At 37.8% G+C, this 19,531-nt stretch overlaps 1 protein-coding gene across 1 annotated transcript; it reads right to left on the bottom strand.

Moving 5' to 3' along the window:
* Window positions 1–494: 494 nt before the first annotated feature.
* LOC126317094 (28S ribosomal protein S2, mitochondrial) lies at window positions 495–2,759 on the bottom strand. The gene is made up of 2 exons (XM_049993102.1): window positions 2,665–2,759; window positions 495–1,404 (listed from the first exon to the last, which is right to left on the bottom strand). Exons 1-2 carry the CDS (start codon window positions 2,696–2,698, stop codon window positions 692–694), a joined length of 747 nt encoding a protein of 248 aa, XP_049849059.1. The 5' UTR covers window positions 2,699–2,759; the 3' UTR covers window positions 495–691.
* Between the last annotated feature and the right edge of the window lie 16,772 nt (window positions 2,760–19,531).

Here is a 19,531-nt window from a genome sequence, read left to right as displayed (position 1 = left end):
TGCACCATCCTTTGATGTAATGGAGAGTAATCGAGCCCTACCTTGTTCCCTTCTTTCACAAACTTTTATTATCTTTAGATGTTTGCAAAGGTGTGTAAGTCAGTACCCCTAAATGGTAAAAACAAAAAAATATTTCCGTTCAATTTTACCTAATATTATTTTGACATTGAGTTACACAGTTAGACCTACTACTGATAAGCCTAATAACAATATTGCCCAAGAATAAAGTAACAATGATCAATTTCTTGTGGTACATCTGACTAAATGTATAACAAAAAATATTTGACATACAGAGTGGTGGAATACTGCAGTGACAATTATGACATCATGATCAAATTCAAAAGCTTAGGGAACTGAGCTATAGCTAAGATGTGTGTCAAAGTTCTATTTTTGCTTCCTTCTGATGCCCAAAAGGACTATTTAAGCATCTTCATGTTTACTGGCTTCCCTGAAAGACTAGGTAGTTTCGTGTGACACTACTATTTACAAGAGAGTTTATGTTACTAAACTTTTTAATTTTCTAATGTTTTTCACAGGATAGACATGCTGCTACTATAAATGGTTCATGGTATAACCACAAGGTGTAAGTAGGTACTTCCTTACAAGAAAACAATACAATAAAAAGAGGTTTTGACAAATACAATACAAATAAAGTTTAAGGCAACGATATACATGAAATTTACAGCTTGTTTCAGACGGTCCCTTTTAGGTGGTCCTCCCTTGCCTTTTTTCCTCTTAAAATCGCTTCTTTAAATAATTTGCAGTATAATTTCATTGCACAGGGGGTGTCGTCATTTCCTGGCACTGGATATGTAATCAAATTTGGGTTACAATTTGTGTCCACAATACCAATCGTCGGGATAGTCATTTTCGCGCAATCTCTAACTGCTGTGTGCTCGGTGAGAATATTGTTCAGTGTGTTCAGGAAAATACACAAATCAGGTAAACGAGTAACAGCACCAAACTGAAAGGTTGAATTTGTTAGAACACCACCTCTCCAAAATCGCGTATGAGCGAACTCTTTGCACTCTTTTGCTGTTCGTTCCACTAGATAAGCATTCTGTGCCCCACGACAAATGAATAAAATTATGCCATCTCTGTAGGCCACATGAGCTGCGAAGTTCAGTGCTTGACGTAGATGGTAGGCAGTAATGTCCAGGTCAAAAATAAGATGCCCAAGCCGTGATCCGAAAATGAACGGCTTCATTCTTTCATCCAAGGATCCTTCTTTGTGGCCAAGATGCACCCTAGCATTAAATAAATCGCGCACTGTAAACAAATCATGTACATGAAAGTAATCTGGATGTTCCAGCGGCGAAAGTTGAGGTTTATTCTCCTCTACACTAACACTTTCCAATGTCTTCGGCAAAGCTTGGGAAGTAAAACCGCGTCGATTGTTGGCCACTGAAACAATAATAATACTAATAATAATAATCACTCAATACACTTACACGATCACAATGCCACAAATATAGAATACATCACATTCATTCAGCAACAGAAAGATTCACATTAAGCAGAAAGGAAGGAGGAAGGGGATTTATCAACATAAAAAACCTACATTATGGACAGGTAGACAAGTTAAGAAAATTCCTTATAGAACGAGTAGAAACTAGCAAAATACACAAAGCAATCAGTCATATAAATACGTCGGCTACACCATTGCAATTTCATAACCACTTCTACAAAACCTTTAGATCACATAACATCAACAGATACGAAGAAAGTAAATTGGAAAAAGAAAACACTACATGGCAAGCACCCGTATCATCTAACACAGCCACACATCGATCAAGATGCTAAGGGCTAAGAAAAAGGAAACATATACAGTGAGACGGAAGCACTCATGATTGCAATACAGGATCAACAATAAACACCATATATTACAGCAAGCATATTATTAAAGATCCCAATACCACAACACGTAAATGCAGATTTTGCAAACAACAAATAGAAACAGTAGATCACATCACAAGCGGAAGTACAACACTAACAAATACAGAATACACTAGAAGACATGACAATGTAGCAAAAATAATATATCAACAACTTGCCATACAGCATAAACTAATAAAACAACATGTTTCCGCATACAAGTATGCACCACAAAATGTACTGGAGAATGATGAATACAAATTATACTGGAACAGAACCATTATAACAGATAAAACAACACCACATAACAAACCTGACATCATAGCCACCAATAAAAAGAAGAAATTAACACAACTAATCGAAATATCCATACCCAATACAACAAATATACAGAAGATATCAGGAAAAAAAATGAAAAACACATCCAAGTGGCTGAGGAAGCCAAGGGCATGTGGCATCAGAATAAAGTTGACATTATACCAATTATACTATCAACTACAGGAGTCATACACAATATCCACCACCACATCAATGCAATACAGCTACATACAAACGTATATATACAACTACAGAAATCTGTAATTATTGATACATGTCAAATTATCCGAAAGTTCCTAAATGCAATGTAACATATACCGGACAGTTAAAAGGAAGTCACGCTTGATCAAGATTCGCGTCACTTTCCATTTTTAACCAGACATAACGTCTGAGAAAGGAAAGAAATAATAAAAATATGTTGGCCGCAACAGGTTTGGATTCGGCGCAAAAAAAAAAAAAAAAAAATCTTACCCACAAGTGCCCATAACCTCCTCATCGGTACCATGTTTGTTTACAAACTTCGCAGATGTCAAAGAACTTCAAATACACAATGCAACGTTCGGCCATTAAGTGTGGGAATGGCCTAAGATAATATTCGAATCACGATTTTGCAGAGAATCTATTTACTTACTTTTGGTTGCGCAGTCACGATTAAGGCCTACGCAATTATCCGCCTGCACACATCACATCTGCACAGACAAATCATTACAAGTGAACAGCAGGTTTGCGTAGACAAAGGCCGCTTCAAACTCTTCGTTACGTCAAGGTGTATTCACACTCAACCCGTTTACATGGGGCTTCCGAAACTGGATCTCGTAAACCGATTTCCCAGTACTGCTTCTTGGGTTGGTCATGCAAATACATCAACATCTATTTTCAAATCTGCTTCTGGTTGCCGGTTTTCCAATTCCACAATCGAGTTTCGGTCCCATTTAAACGGAAGCGGTTTTGAAACGTGATTGGATGTCAGGTTTCGTCCTGTTTTTTAAAAAATTTTCGCCTAATATGAACGGATACGCAGAAATATTAGACTGAAGCTATTTACACCTCCCCTAATCAAAGAGAAATAGTCATTGTGATGACTAAGTCATAAACTGTAACAGCCGTTTTTCAGGTGTCGTATCTAACTGGGCTAACAAATCCCCTTCAGACATTAACATGTATTAAGAACAGTTTCCGAAATCTGGTTTTCATCTTTTCATAAGATGCAAGCAATAAATGGTATGTTATATAAATGGATGCTCTAATCAATGGACATGCACCAACTAACATCACTAACAATAACAAAGTAAAAGAATTCTGGAACCAATTAGATAATATTCCCCAATAAATCTCAAATAACCACGTCAAAATCCTTATGGGTGATTTCAATGCACAAATTGGTAAAGAAAAGAAATATCGATATTGGGTAGGTAAATGGTCAGGGCATACACAGACCAACCGGAATGGCAAGTGACTCATTGAAATCTGCAAAAACCATGACCTATTTTTCAAATCAAAGTTTTCCAAGAAAAGAGCATCGAAAACCAAAACTAGGATCCCACCTAATCCATTACTAGGTGAATATCAGTTGGATCATTTAATGATCTCCCACATAAATACAGTAGAAATAATGATACTTAAAGTCCTTAACGGACTAGACCTAGATTCTGACCATTACCCAACAAAATTCTCCCTAGATGTCATTCCAGAAAAACAAATTTCACTAACAAATCTCCACACCGTAAATAAGATGTACAAAAGATAAATGGTAATGAACAATTTACAAAAGAAACACCAAATTTAAAACCACAGAATTGGCAACAACTGCAAGCAGGACTTTTAAAAGCAGCTGGAACTGTAGCACCGCAAACAAGAACATGTAAACACCCATGGTGGACAGATGAGTGTGACCAACTGATAAATCGCAGACAACAGGCATGGCAAAATTGGTTGTGCAACAAGAAACAAAATACCCTGGAAGATCTCAAAGATACCGAGAAAACACTCACAAAAACAATACAAACAGTCTGTAAACAACATGAAGACAAAAAACTGCAAGACATAGAAAACAATTTCAATATAAACAATTCCCCAAGTTTCTACAGAGTATTCAAATAAAAATTAACAAATTACTCTCCTCCATCACTCCAATTAAAAAATTAACATGGGAAAATTGCCCATACCAACATCGAAAACTGTGAAATTCTTGCAAAATACTTTTCTAAATTATTCAATTGTGGAAAGCCTGCAGAAAAATTTGAGTTCTGTCATCCACAACGAAACCCAGACACAAAGCCACCAAGTTTACAGGAGATTAAAGAGATAATTGAGTCACTGAAAAATACCAAAGCATCAGGAGAAGACCAAATCATCACAGAATTATTGAAGAATGCAGGAGAAAATCTTATTGCAAAACTAAAAGAAATTGTAAGTGAAATCTGAAAATCTGAAAAAAATCACCACAGATTGGAAGACAGCAATCATACATCCTCTGTACAAAAAAAGGAAGTAAAACAGACCCCAACAACTATCGTGGAATCTCTTTATTGTCAATAACATACAAAATTCTGTCTAAAGCCCTACTAAACCGAGCAGAACCTCAGCTGGATTCAAAACTAGCTGAATACCAAGGTGGATTCAGAATAGGTCGATCATGCATAGAACAAATCTTTAGCTTGAAAAACTCGATGAAATATTTGCATACTACTTCAAACAAAATTTATGTCATCACGTTTGTTGACTTTAAAAAAGCCTATAACAGAATAGACTGAGGATCCCTTTTTGAAGTGTTAGCAGATTTTGGACTAGATCAAAAGACAACAAACATTATAAAAGAAACACTCACAGAGACCAAATCCAAAGTAAAATTTACGGGAGAATTGAACACAGAATTTGAAATAGACACAGGAGTGCGTCAAGGGGATTGACTGTCCCCAGCGGTCTTAAATTGTGCTCTTGAAAAAGTTGTTCGAGAATGGGGAAAAGCAGGTGCACCAGAACACAGACTGGGACCAAAAATAAGGGAATAGAATTAGACTGTTTAGCATTTGCTGACAACATGGCACTGATCTCCCAAGACATTACAGATGCACAGAAACAGTTAGAATCATTACAAGAGCAGGCAGGATTACAAATTTCATTTTAAAAAACAAAATTTATGACTGGCTTCAAAGATGCACCTTCTGATCTCAAAATTGGTAATAACTACATCTCTCAAGTAAAAGAATTTAAATATTTAGGTGAATGGATTGCAGAAAATTGTAATGAAACGAAACCTGTCAGATCAACAGTCCAGAAAATGGAGACAGCGTTTCAGTTAACAAAAAACGTTTACAACAAAAAGAGTCTCTCGTGGAACTGCAAAATATGACACTACACAACATAATTAAACTTGAAGCTCCCTATGCATCCGAGACACTAAATCTTCAACACAGAACACTAAAAGGGGAATTAGAAGTGAAAGAACGTAAAATAATGAGGATCAAGAACTAAAGATGGTGTGCATTATCCAAAACCCAATGTACAAATATATAAAAATATCTCCAACACAGCAAACACAATGATCATGAGAAGAATCCAATTCATAGGTCATTTAGAAAGAATGGATTCAAACAAGTTAACTCACAAAATCCATACATTTTAAAGAACAAAACTACAAAGATCTTAGAGAATTAGGGTCTCCAAATCTACACGACAGGAATGAAATCAGAAAAATCACAAACACATGAGGTTTTGAGGAAGAAAAGAGAAAAACTAACTGACATATGTGGTCTACGCAACGAAGGCTAGCCCATTTGTTGCTTATGAAGGAATACTGGGCGAAAAGGAAGGCCAACAAATGTTGATTATGCGTGGTGCTAAGTGATCCATCCGTGAAGAATAAGAAGAAGAAGAAGAAGAAGAGAGATTCTGGAGTCCACATTTGTATGAAAATGACATTTATTGGAATCAGTTGGTTTGCATTGTGCAGGGATAGCTTGTATATTACAGCTGGTAGGCAGGAGTGCAAAACAGTATACTGCTGCATCCATTTTCAATAAGCTGCCACTCGAATTCAAAAATCTTAGCAGTAATCCACGTGCTTTCACTCCTTCGGTCGCTCCTTCTATTCTGTCGAGGAGTTCTTTGAAAAATTAAGCTGATTTTCATTGTATTGCTGATAGCGTTTGCTTAAACTTATGGACTGATTTTCTTTCAGGTTCATGAACGTTTATTTTTATCTGTTATTACTTTTTATGTTGTAAGTTCATGTACTGATACGTTCCATGACCTTGGAGATTTGCTCCTGAATTTGGTCCTACGGAACTTGAAATTTAAATTTAAATAAAAAATTAAAAAAAGTACAAAGAAAATGTTTGGGCCCAAAAAATGTCATTACGTGTTACAGAAGGGGAATTTCAAACACTAAGGATCTTGAGGAACAGGAATCTGCATTTTATACCTTGCAAAGTCAAAGCATAAATTTTTTCATTTGTTATTTATTTAGCCCACGTATTCTCACATCATGATATTGGACTTGTCAAGTTCAAAACAGTATAAAATATTATATATTTACATCATGTACAAAATCTCATCATTTGTATCAACAAGAAGTTTAGTTTTATCTAGAAATGGCTTGATAATTGTGAATTTTTGTTTAGAGAGCAATGAAGCAGACCTACAGAGTTGAGCAAAATTCCAGGTACTCATTAATGCTTTAGAAGCAATTGGTTTTTAGCAGATTTGTTTTAGTCCTTTTTAAATGTATTAGTGTTTGGTATTTTTTGGTGTTATCTGGAAAAACACTGTAAAGAATTTTTGGTTGGTGAGCAGCATTGCCCTTAGATATTGATTTTCTGTGTATGTCCATGTGACAGTCATCTGTGTCCCTTGTTTGATAATAATACAGTACAATACTATTCAAAGCTCAAACTTCATGGTTTTTAATGAAGCAAATACTTTCAAAAATAAATGAAGATGGTAAGGTCATGATATTTTAATTCCTAAAGTTACCTCTTCATGATGCTCTGTAAGCAATATCACTTATTAATCTTACAGCTTCCTTGTGAAGCTTAAAATACTACTTTGCAAAAGAGGTATTTTCCCAGAATACTATACCATACCTCAGTAGACTATGCATGTATGCATAATAAGCATTTAACACTATTTCAGTATTGCAGCTATCTTTAAGCATTCTTAATATGTAACAGTACTTGCTTAATTTTTTTTGTTAAACATTTCCACATGTTTTTCCCATCTTACATGCTCATCCACCCATATGTGATGCTTTTGCTGAATTTGGCCATTTGATAATGTGATTTTTACTTTGGTCCTATTTTTGGTCCTTATATGGCTGAAGTTTTCTTGTCATAGAAAACTAGACAGTTATCTTTAAACCATTTTTCTGCCACTTCTGCTGTTTTATTGATTTTTTGCTGAAAATCATAATCATTCCTTTCTTTTATAATGAAGCTGGTATCATCAGCAAATAATATGGTATCAGCTTTTGAAAACTGTTATGGTAGGTTATTAATAAAAACCAAGAATAACATTGGTTCCAATACTGAGCACTGGAGCACTCCATAATCAATTTTCATCAGTTTCCATCCTGAGAAATTTGCACTCTTTGCTTCCTATCAGTTAAATATGGCTTGAACCAGTCATAGAAAACACCACTAACACTATAATGTTATAGTTTTAACTGTAGGAGTTTATGATTTACAAGCTCAAATGCTTTGGGAAGATCCAAAAACAACCGACACATCAGTTCTTTGACCTCAATAGCTCTGTAAACAAGTTTTAGGAAACTGAAGACAACCATTTGTGTAGATTTGTTTTTTTTTTGTGAAACTATTCTGAGCATTTACAAGACTTTTATTTTTTCAGGAAGTGTAGGAATCTGTCGTACATTATTCTTCCAATTATTTTCAAAAATACAGATAAAAATGATAGTGGTCTGAAATTTTTAATGTCAAACTTGTCACCACTGGTATTACTGTTGACTGCTTAAATTTACTTGGAAACACACCAGTTTCAAAGGAGTCATTGATTATGTCCACAAGTTGAGAGACAACACTATCAGTACTATATTTAATAATTTTGCCAGGGTTACCATCAAATCCGCAGGTCATTTTACTCTTTAGTTTACTGATAGCTGTTTGTAATTCTTTGGGTGTTAACAGATATAGGTACATTATCCTTTCATTTGTTGGAGTTATTAAAGACGTCACCCAGAACTACTGAAAGGAACACAGGGTTACGATCTACTGCCACATCCCACATAAACTTTTTTTTAAAGGTTAACTTTAGTTGCTGGTCCAGTGCAATTTTTTTGTGACAGTCATATTTCCCTTAATACCTTTCCCTTGAAGATATATAGGTTTTCTTTACATGCTGTGTTTGGCCTTTCATAGGTAAAGTGTTTTATTTGTACTGGGATTATATTAGTCAGATCACATAAGTATTGACCACTGTCGCTTGCAAAACTTTCCATACACAGTTCAGAGATCTACTTAACAACATACACATATTTAAACAAACAATTTGCAGTGTCTGGAGGTATTCAGTGCATTTGTTCATGTAACACTAAAAATGCCTGACAATATAAAAATAAATTCCACCTACTGATAAATCTGATCCTACCCACAGTACTTTTTTCACTTGAAGTTGCAGCCAAGTTGCAGTCCATTTCAGTGTAAAATATTAAGTCTGGCACCAGTATCTATAAAATCCACTTTATGAATGTAGTAGAGGGCAAGTAATTCAGTACACTCGTGTCATAAAATTTGGACTGCTGTCTCACAACTTCAATTAAACTTTCATCATTTATTGCGAATTTTAACAAAAGAAATAACAAAATAAAACAATTTATAGCAAATAATGAGCAACAAATAACTAATATCAACCATGAAAACTGGGACTAAACGAAATATGGAGATCCACACATGACCATGTATTGTGAGGAAATGAGCTTGTGGATCACACGTTCAGTAACAGACAGATCACGTCACCCATTAAAACTTTTCTCCAGAGAAACTTTGACGGTTCCGTAATGTGACGAGACTTGGAGTGATGGGATGAACAGGATGGATGCACTGCAGAATGTTTTGATAGGACGGGACGTGTCTTGATAGCCTTTTCACACTGGCTGTCATCTCACATCACATCCCACCCTGTCAAAACATTCTGCAATTCATATCAAATGGTGGCATCCACATTGGCCGTTCTGCCCCATCACTTGACGTCATGTAATGGTCAAGGTTTCTCTGGAGAAAAAGGTTTTGATGGCTAACACCATCCGTCTGTTGCTGAACATGTGATCCACAAGCTCATATCCTCGCAATACACGGTCATGTGTGGATCTCCATATTTCGTTTCGTCCTAGTTTTCGCGGTTGATATCAGTAATTGTTGCTCGTTATTTGCTATAAATTGTTTCGTTTTGTTATTTCTTTTGTTAAAATCAGCAATAAATGAGAGCAGATTAACTGAAGCAGTGAGACAGTTGTACAATATGAGCACAGTAAATTGCTTGCCCTCTACTACATTTTCATGATCAATGTTTTCAGAATCCTTGCTGGTTGTCATTGAGGAGGTTATTCTGTTCAAAATACCTCAGTATGTTTCAGCTCAGAGTATGATACATGCCAGTAATGTATTTAATATTTTACAGTGAAATGGATTGCAACATGTTTGCAACTTCAAGTGACAAAAGTGCTGCGTAGAATCAGATTGATTAGTTGGTGGAATTTATTTTTATGTCATCAGGCATTTTCATTGTTACATGAAAAAATTCACTGTGAACTTTCAGACACTGCAAATTGTTTATTTTAAATATGTATTTGTGGTAGGCCTGTTTATTGTTAAGTAGCTATCTGAAGCGTGTATGGAACAGTTTTTCAAGCGCCAGTGGTCAATATTTATGTGATCTAGCCCCAGTACAAACATGGCAGTTGAACTATTAAATGACAAATACTAAGTGTAAAGAAAACCTATATATCTTGGAAGGGAAATGTACTTAGGAAGATACGACTATTGAAAAAAAATTGCACTGGATTAGCAACTATTAACCTTAAAACAAATTTTCATTTTATGTGACAGCAGCTCGTAAGCCTGTGTTCCTTTTTGGAGTTCTGGATGCAGTTTGACATAAAAAATGAAAAAAAAAAACTGTCGCTTTGACTTTCCAAAGTATAAAATGCAGATTTCTCTTCCGCAAGCTCCTTGTTTGGTGTATGAAATTCCCGTTCTGTACCACTTAATGACATTTTTTCGGACCCAAGTATTTTTCTCGTGATGTTTTCCACTTGTATCTTCTTTCTCTAATATACAAACTATCCCTGCAAGTTGCAAACCATTTAATTTCCAATTAATATCATTTTAGTATAAATATGGACGCCAGCATCCACGTATATAACACACCACATTGTGTATGCGCATTTCACGTGTAAAAACAGATGAGAATCATGTTGCAAAGATAGCAATTCCCATGGTAAGAACAGCTGAGGATAGCACTGTGAATTGAGATCATGTGACTTGGATTGCCATGACTTGCCAGGGAGTATGAACTGGACTATGTGATATGTGTGCAAACCATGGAGTTGGAGGTTTCATTGAAACCGCAGGTTTCATTGAAACTGCTCAAATTTGTGTGTTCAAATCACATCTGTGCAGACAAGTTGGAATATGTGGACAGATCACTGCTAATCTGTCTTCAAATGTTGCAGGATTGGCTTTTTCTGGGGACTCTGGTGACTTCATTTTCCAATATAGTGGAACTCCACAACACTGGCACAAAAATATATCTCAGTTTCTCAAAAACACTTCCTCCACCCTGGATAGAGCACATGGAACCTCGAGACACTGTGTGATGAAGCCAGCTAGGATAATTTTACTTCCTCTCTCGTTTTGCCATCTGCCTCCTTAAATTCGTTTTGTTACTGTTAGCTATTTATTAGTAGCGTAAGTGAGAGAGTTTGACCCTCGGTTTTAAAGAAAGTAACACCAGATCTACTTTTGTGTTTAATTTTATGTATGTAATTGACTATTCCTAGTTAGTATCTTTTGTTATAGGTGAAATTAATAATTGTTTCATAACTTAAATTCTATTGTTGACTTATAAACAAATATAAATTCTGTGCTAATTATAAACATTTGGAAGACAAAATACTAGTAATCTTAAAGTATATATTTGGCTCCCCCCCCCCCCCCCCCCCCCCCCCCCATGAACCATGGACCTTGTCGTTGGTGAGGAGGCTTGCGTGCCTCAGCAATACAGATAGCCATGCTGTACGTGCCACCACAACTGAGGGGTATCTGTTGAGAGGCCAGACAAACGTGTGGTTCCTGAAGAGGGGCAGCAGCCTTTTCAGTAGTTGCAGGGGCAACAGTCTGGTTGATTGACTGATCTGGCCTTGTAACAATAACCAAAACAGCCTTGCTGTGCTGGTACTGCGAACGGCTGAAAGCAAGGGGAAACTACAGCCGTAATTTTTCCCGAGGGCATGCAGCTTTACTGTATGATTAAATGATGATGGCATCCTCTTGGGTAAAATATTCTGGAGGTAAAATAGTCCCCCATTCAGATCTCCGGGCAGGGACTACTCAAGAGGACGTCGTTATCAGGAGAAAGAAAACTGGTCTTCTACGGGTCGGAGCATGGAATGTCAGATCCCTTAATCGGGCAGGTAGGTTAGAAAATTTAAAAAGGGAAATGGATATAGTGGGAATTAGTCAAGTTCGGTGGCAGGAGGAACAAGACTTCTGGTCAGGTGACTACAGGGTTATAAACACAAAATCAAATAGGGGTAATGCAGGAGTAGGTTTAATAATGAATAGGAAAATAGGAATGCGGGTAAGCTACTACAAACAACATAGTGAACGCATTATTGTGGCCAAGATAGATACGAAGCCCACACTTACTACAGTAGTACAAGTTTATATGCCAACTAGCTCTGCAGATGACGAAGAAATTGAAGAAATGTATGATCAAATAAAAGAAATTATTCAGATAGTGAGGGGTGACGAAAATTTAATAGTCATTGGTGACTGGAATTCGGTAGTAGGAAAAGGGAGAGAAGGAAACGTAGTAGGTGAATATGGACTGGGGCAAAGAAATGAAAGGCTGTATACATGGAAGAAGCCTGGAGATACTGACAGGTTTCAGATAGAATATATAATGGTAAGACAGAGATTTAGGAAGCAGGTTTTAAATTGTAAGACATTTCCAGGGGCAGATGTGGACTCTGGCCACAATCTGTTGGTTATGACCTGTAGATTAAAACTGAAGAAACTGCAAAAAGGTGGGAATTTAAGGAGATGGGACCAGAGGTTGTACGGAGTTTCAAGGAGAGCATAAGGGAGCAATTGACAGGAATAGGGGAAAGAAATGCAGTAGAAGAAGAATGGGTAGCTCTGAGGGATGAAGTACTGAAGGCAGCAGAGGATCAAGTAGGTAAAAAGATGAGGGCTAGTAGAAATCCTTGGGTAACAGAAGAAATATTGAATTTAATTGATGAAAGGAGAAAATATAAAAAATGCAGTAAATGAAGCAGGCAAAAAGGAATACAAACGTCTCAAAAATGACATCGACAGGAAGTGCAAAATGGCTAAGCAGGGATGGCTAGAGGGCAAATGTAAGGATGTAGAGGCTTATCTCACTAGGGGTAAGAGAGATACTGCCTACAGGAAAATTAAAGAGACCTTTGGAGAAAAGAGGACCACTTGTATGAATATTAAGAGCTCAGATGGAAACCCAGTTCTAAACAAAGAAGGGAAAACAGAAAGGTGGAAGGAGTATATAGAGGGTCTATACAAGGGCGATGTACTTAAGGACAATATTATGGAAATGAAGAGGATGTAGATGAAGATGAAATGGGAGATACGATACTGCGTGGAGCGTTTGACAGAGCACTGAAAGACCTGAGTCGATACAAGGCCCCTGGAGTAGACAACATTCCATTTGAACTACTGACGGCCTTGGGAGAGCCAGTCCTGACAAAACTCTACCATCTGGTGAGCAAGATGTATGAGACAGGCGAAATACCCTCAGACTTCAAGAAGAATATAATAATTCCAATCCCAAAGAAAGCAGGTGTTGACAGATGTGAAAATTACCGAACTATCAGTTTAATGAGCCATAGCTGCAAAATACTCACGTGAGTTCTTTACAGATGAATGGAAAAACTAGTAGAAGCCGACATCGGGGAAGATCAGTTTGGATTCCGTAGAAATGTTGGAACACGTGAGGCAATACTGACCCTACGACTTATCTTAGAAGCTAGATTAAGGAAGGGCAAACCTACGTTTCTAGCATTTGTAGACTTAGAGAAAGCTTTTGACAATGTTGACTGGAATACTCTCTTTCAAATTCTAAAGGTGGCAGGGGTAAAATACAGGGAGCGAAAGGCTATTTACAATTTGTACAGAAACCAGATGGCAGTTATAAGAGTCGAGGGGCATGAAAGTTAAGCAGCGGTTGGGAAGGGAGTGAGACAGGGCTGTAGTCTATCCCCGATGTTATTCAATCTGTATATTGAGCAAGCAGAGAAAGAAACAAAAGAAAAATTCGGAGTAGGTATTAAAGTCCATGGAGAAGAAATAAAAACTTTGAGGTTCGCCGATGACATTGTAATTCTGTCAGAGACAGCAAAGGACTTGGAAGAGCAGTTGAATGGAATGGACAGTGTCTTGAGAGGAGTATATAAGATGAACATCAACAAAAGGATAATGGAATGTAGTCAAATTAAGTCGGGTGATGCTGAGGGAGTTAGATTAGGAAATGAGACACTTAAAGTAGTAAAGGAGTTTTGCTATTTGGGGAGCAAAATAACTGATGATGGTCGAAGTAGAGAGGATATAAAATGTAGACTGGCAATGGCAAGGAAAGCGTTTCTGAAGAAGAGAAGTTTGTTAACATCGAGTATAGATTTAAGTGTCAGGAAGTCATTTCTGAAAGTATTTGTTTGGAGTGTAGCCATGTATGGAAGTGAATCATGGACGATAAATAGTTTGGACAAGAAGAGAATAGAAGCTTTTGAAATGTGCTACAGAAGAATGCTGAAGATTAGATGGGTAGATCACATAACTAATGAGGAAGTATTGAATCGGATTGGGGAGAAGAGAAGTTTGTGGCACAACTTGACCAGAAGAAGGGATCGGTTGGTAGGACATGTTCTGAGGCATCATGCGATCACCAATTTAGTATTGGAGGGCAGTGTGGAGAGTAAAAATCGTAGAGGGAGACCAAGAGATGACTACACTAAGCAGATTCAGAAGGATGTAGACTGCAGTAGGTACTGGGAGATGAAGAAGCTTGCACAGGATAGAGTAGCATGGAGAGCTGCATCAAACCAGTTTCAGGACTGAAGACCACAACAACAACAACATATTTGGCTCAAGTCTGAAACACGTTAGCAAAGCCACCCTTTATTAATTTAAAAGTAATTAACAGTTTTGTTCAAAATTTTGATTGCATACTTACATTTATTTGGCACAATCCTTGTAGTACAATAAACTGTTAAAAGGAACCAATTTTGCGATGTATTCAGTTGATTAAATGAGTTAAGTTTTAATTGTAATTTCTGTAAATTTAACTTCAAACATGGTGTAGTTTCTGCACCTATTATTGTGAGGACATATAAGGGCCCAGTTTTTGGTCAAGAGACAGTCAGTCCATGGCTGAGTTTCAGATTCTATTCTTCAAGAACTGTGAACTTTGTGGTTAGGCTTTTACTGCTCATAGGTATTCAACAGGAAACTATTATAGCAGTATGTGGATGTTTGCTTGAAAACTATTAATGAAGCTTATGGGAAGCTAGAACAATAATGCATTGGCCGTATACATATATAACTGTATGCTATTGTGGGGGTTGTGAAAAGTGAAAGTAAAAGACTGTCAAATGCAACTGTGCATCTGTTGGCTAAATCATTTACATTAGTTGCACATCTAACCCCTATTTAGATAGCATATCTAAAACTTCAAGTATTTTGCAATGTATCATGTATTTGTACTATGTTTTTATCAATAGATACAGAGTTTTGAAATCAGGTCATTTATTTTGAAACATTCCTTATAGCTTCTAAGAATATACTGTATCTCAAACACTCTAAAACTGTAAAAATATTATCTGAAATTTGGCAGAATGTTGAAATGCAGTTTGTTACTTACTTTGATGAAATCATCTGTCAGTGCATCGTAAGCTTTGCATGTGATAGGTAAGATTTCACTCAGTGCTTGTACCAAAATTGCAGTATCGAATTCTAGATCCTTGTATTCCAATTGTCAGGAATCCTAACACAACCCTCAGCGGACAAGGAGAGATTGGAACTTGAGTTGTGTGAACACTCCACATTTTCAACAATTTACAGTAAGCGTGGACATCTGCACAAACAAATCATTGCATGTGGATGGGTCTTTATAGCTATAGTTCCACCAGTAATCCAAGCTTTCGAAAAAAATTATAATTTATTTGTATACCTTGGATTCCTCCAAAGTGCTAAACATCCCTCAGCTATTAGAGAGAAAAACTGACCAACCATTATTACTGGAGAACTTGGACTATCTTGGATGTGTCATTGTAAACTACTGACGTTTCGACCGAGTTGCTGCGGTCCTCTTCAGGGTGATCGAAATGTTGGCAAGTTAGTAGTTTGCAATGATGTGACCCAGTATCCAAAATTATTTTATCCAAAACGATACTGATCATGAAAGTTTACAAACATATATCTGGACAATCTTGTTACTGACATTAGTAGTATAAATTATGCCAAAAATTGCATGTCCCTTAGCAAGAAGATTTTAAATATGCTTAGACCCATTACAGAACCATTCGGTTGTCAAAATGTGTGATCAAGTGGACTGTCAGAAGCAATTAGAGATGGGGTGGTCAGCAATGTTAAAAAAGAATGTGTGTGGATCATTTAATTATTGTCTATGTAGCAATTTCTCCAACTTCGTGACTACAAGACATAATGTTAAGGCAAATCTCCTTTTCTTCTACATGAACATGACAGTTAACAGCAAGAGGAATATTGGGAAAAATCAGTATTAGTAAGGAGACGCTGGAAATCCTGTGGCCATGCCATATAAAGGGGAATTGGCCAACACAAGAACAGGTATTCTGACACAAGAGCTGCCTGGAATATTGCAACAGCTTAATGTTGACAACTATTACTTTTCAGACTTGGACATAACGCAAAACTTTTCCAATAGACTGCCAGGAGAGCTGCTTTGTGACTGGGGACAATGGTAGGATGGCTGAAAGTGACTGTTCAAACTGAATGCGCTCCAGTTGTAGAATAAGCGGTCTTTGAAGTCAAGAAACAAAAACTGGAGTATATGGCAGACACGAATGCCATAAACAGAGTGTAGGTAGCGGAGAGCAGGAATTGTAATTACAATGATAAGTAATAACTTGCACTCCCAACACTTACTATGAATATATTCATTCTCTCAATATTTAAACAATGTGTGTAGCGTCGAGTGCGTGCTACAGAGAAATGATCTGGCAAAGATATAGTTGTTCTTGTTGCGGTAGGGCAGCGATATTATTGGGAGGTAGAGCCAGTGGTTCTCCATTCCCACAGAGCTACCCCCCCCCCCCCCCCCCCCCACAAGTGAGGAGCAGAGTGACTGGTTTACGTCGTGATGTGCCTGGATTGCCGTAAAGGGTGGCTGGCCTGTGAGTAGTGAAGACTAGTGAATCCTGCAGTGTTACAAAAATGTCTTCTAGGAGGTAGTCTCACAGGTCTAGGCCGACTGTAAATTGGCTTGAGGGACCTGGAGCTGGGGCCGATGGAAGGTAAACATTTGCATGTGTCTGCTGAAGTCCACACCGGTTTTAGGTGGTTCAGTGACACTTCTCGTTTTTCCAGCTTGCAAGATATCAAAAGTGTTTGGCCCTTGTTTCAACAAATTGTACGGGCCCCTGTACACAGAAGGGATGGTGGGTTTGACAGCGTCAGTCCTGAGCATGATGTGTGTACATGATTGGAGGTCCTTGTGCACAAAGATGGTCAGTTTGGCTGGATGGGATGGCACTAGGATGTGTTCCCTAACACATTTTACTAGACCCGGCAGGTTGACATCTATGGGGCTATTGGTTTCTGATACAAACTCTGTTAGGAGGGTGGTCGGTTCCTCTTGGAGCACATCTGCCAGTGAGGGGTCCAGATCTTCTTTGTAGGCAGCATGTATGCCCAGCAGCAACCAGGGGAGGGACTACATCCACTCCTGGTCGTGGCATACTGTCTTGAGGGTGCAGTGCCACCATTCCACAATTCTGTTGTATTGAGGATGGTAGGCTGTCGCATAGAACCACTGGCACCCACAGAGGTGGCATAGCTCGGAGAACAGGCGTGACTAGAACTGCCGGCCATGGTCCATTGTCAGGGACTCGGGGCATCTGAAGCATGCAATCCATAGTGTGATGAAAGCTGGTGTCAGTCAGAGGTATGTCCTACACCCATCAAGTTGTCGTGTCTATGGCTGACAACCTGTACTTGTATCTGTTTGAATCTGGGATTGGCCCCCAAGGTCTATGTGGACATATTGAAAACGGCCCTTCAGGATGAAGAATTTGGGGTCACCACTGTAGATAATGGAGAGCGGTCATGGTAATTGTGACAATAAATAATAAATTGCACTCCCATCATTTAATATGAATATATAATTCGTGCAGTGCATACACAATGGATGTAGTGTAGAGCATGTACTATAGGGGACTGAGGACTAATTTGATCTGGCAAAGATACAGTTGTTCTTGCTATGGTTGGGTAGCAACATTATGGGAGGGGTGGGGGAGGGATGGTAGAACTAGTGGTTCTATGTCCCTGCAGGAGGGTATAAACTACAATTTTAAAAAAAAAGAAGTCTTTATTCAGATTTGCAAGCAAAGTTTATGTATTGCTTTAAACACAGTAGTGCCACTGTTAGGACCCAAATCAATGCTTTTAGTGGCACTAATGTTAGTGCTCAGTTCCTAGTGAATGAGACCGGAATATAAAATAAATGTGGGTATTCCATTTTCAAATGTTCCTTTACAATGGAAAACCCAGGAGAATTGACCCAATTTAATCCTCATACCACTGAAAAATGAATGAAATCAGCATAAATGTCAGCGGTGTTGAGAAACAGCTGAAATCATTAAAACTGAACAAAGCTCCAGGGCCCAGTGGAATCTCTGTCAGATTCTGTACAGCATTTGCAGCTAATGGAGCCCCTTTTCTAACTATAATCTGTTGTAGATCTCTCAAACAAAAGCCATGGCCAGTTCCTTAAAAAGAGCACAGGTCACACCTGTTTATAAGAAGGACAGTAGAAGTGATCCATACAACTACTGTCCAATATCCTTGACACAGATTTGTTGTAGAATCTTAGAACATATTCTGATCTCAAATATAGTAAGGTATTTTGAACAGAATAACCTCCTCAATGCCAACCAGCATGGATTCTGGAAACACTGATAATGTGAAACCCAACTTACACATTCCTTAAAACACACTAAATGCTTTGGACCAGGGCAAAGAGGTAGATGTTGTATTTCTTGATTTCCGAAAAGCATTTGACTGAGTAATGCATCATGATTTACTGTCAAAAGTATGATCGTATGGGGTATCAAGTGAAATTTTTGATGTGATTCTGGGATTTTTCATAGGGAGGACACAGCATGTTATCTTGGATGGACTGCCATTGTCTCATGTATTTCCAGGGGCAGACGTGGACTCTGACCACAATCTATTGGTTATGAACTGCAGATTAAAATTGAAGAAACAGCAAAAAGGTGGGAATTTAAGCAGATGGAACGTGGATGAACTAAAAGAACCAGAGGTTGTACAGAGTTTCAGGGAGAGCATAAGGGAACAATTGACAGGAATGGGTGAAAGAAATACAGTAGAAGAAGAATGGGTAGCTTTGAGGGATGAAGTAGTGCAGGCAGCACAGGATCAAGTAGGTAAAAAGACAAGGGCTAGTAGAAATCCTTGGGTAACAGAAGAAATATTGAATTTAATTGATGAAAGGAGAAAATATAAAAATGCAGTAAATGAAGCAGGCAAAAAGGAATAAAAACGTCTCAAAAATGAGATTGACAGGAAGTGCAAAATGGCTAAGCAGGGATGGCTAGAGGACAAATGTAAGGATGTAGAGGCTTATCTCACTAGGGGTAAGATAGATGCTGCCTACTGGAAAATTAAAGAGACCTTTGGAGAAAAGAGAACCACTTGTATGAACATCAAGAGCTCAGATGGAAACCCAGTTCTAAGCAAAGAAGGGAAAACAGAAAGGTGGAAGGAGTATATAGAGGCTCTATACAAGGGCGATGTACTTGAGGACAATATTATGGAAATGGAAGAGGATGTAGGTGAAGATGAAATGGGAG

The sequence above is a fragment of the Schistocerca gregaria genome, chromosome 1, assembly GCF_023897955.1.
Source record: "Schistocerca gregaria isolate iqSchGreg1 chromosome 1, iqSchGreg1.2, whole genome shotgun sequence".
In the NCBI taxonomy this organism is placed as follows: Eukaryota; Metazoa; Arthropoda; class Insecta; order Orthoptera; family Acrididae; genus Schistocerca; species Schistocerca gregaria.
Note: the sequence above shows the minus strand (reverse complement) of the source record. Positions and strands in the feature narration are given on the sequence as shown.

Excerpts from the sequence above, each read along its gene's own strand:
- LOC126317094 (XM_049993102.1), bottom strand. The coding sequence starts at position 2,698 with ATGGTACCGATGAGGAGGTTATGGGCACTTGTGG. Across the intron at positions 1,405-2,664 it reads GAGGTTATGGGCACTTGTGG|TGGCCAACAATCGACGCGGT; the intron begins GTAAGATTTTTT and ends TTATTGTTTCAG.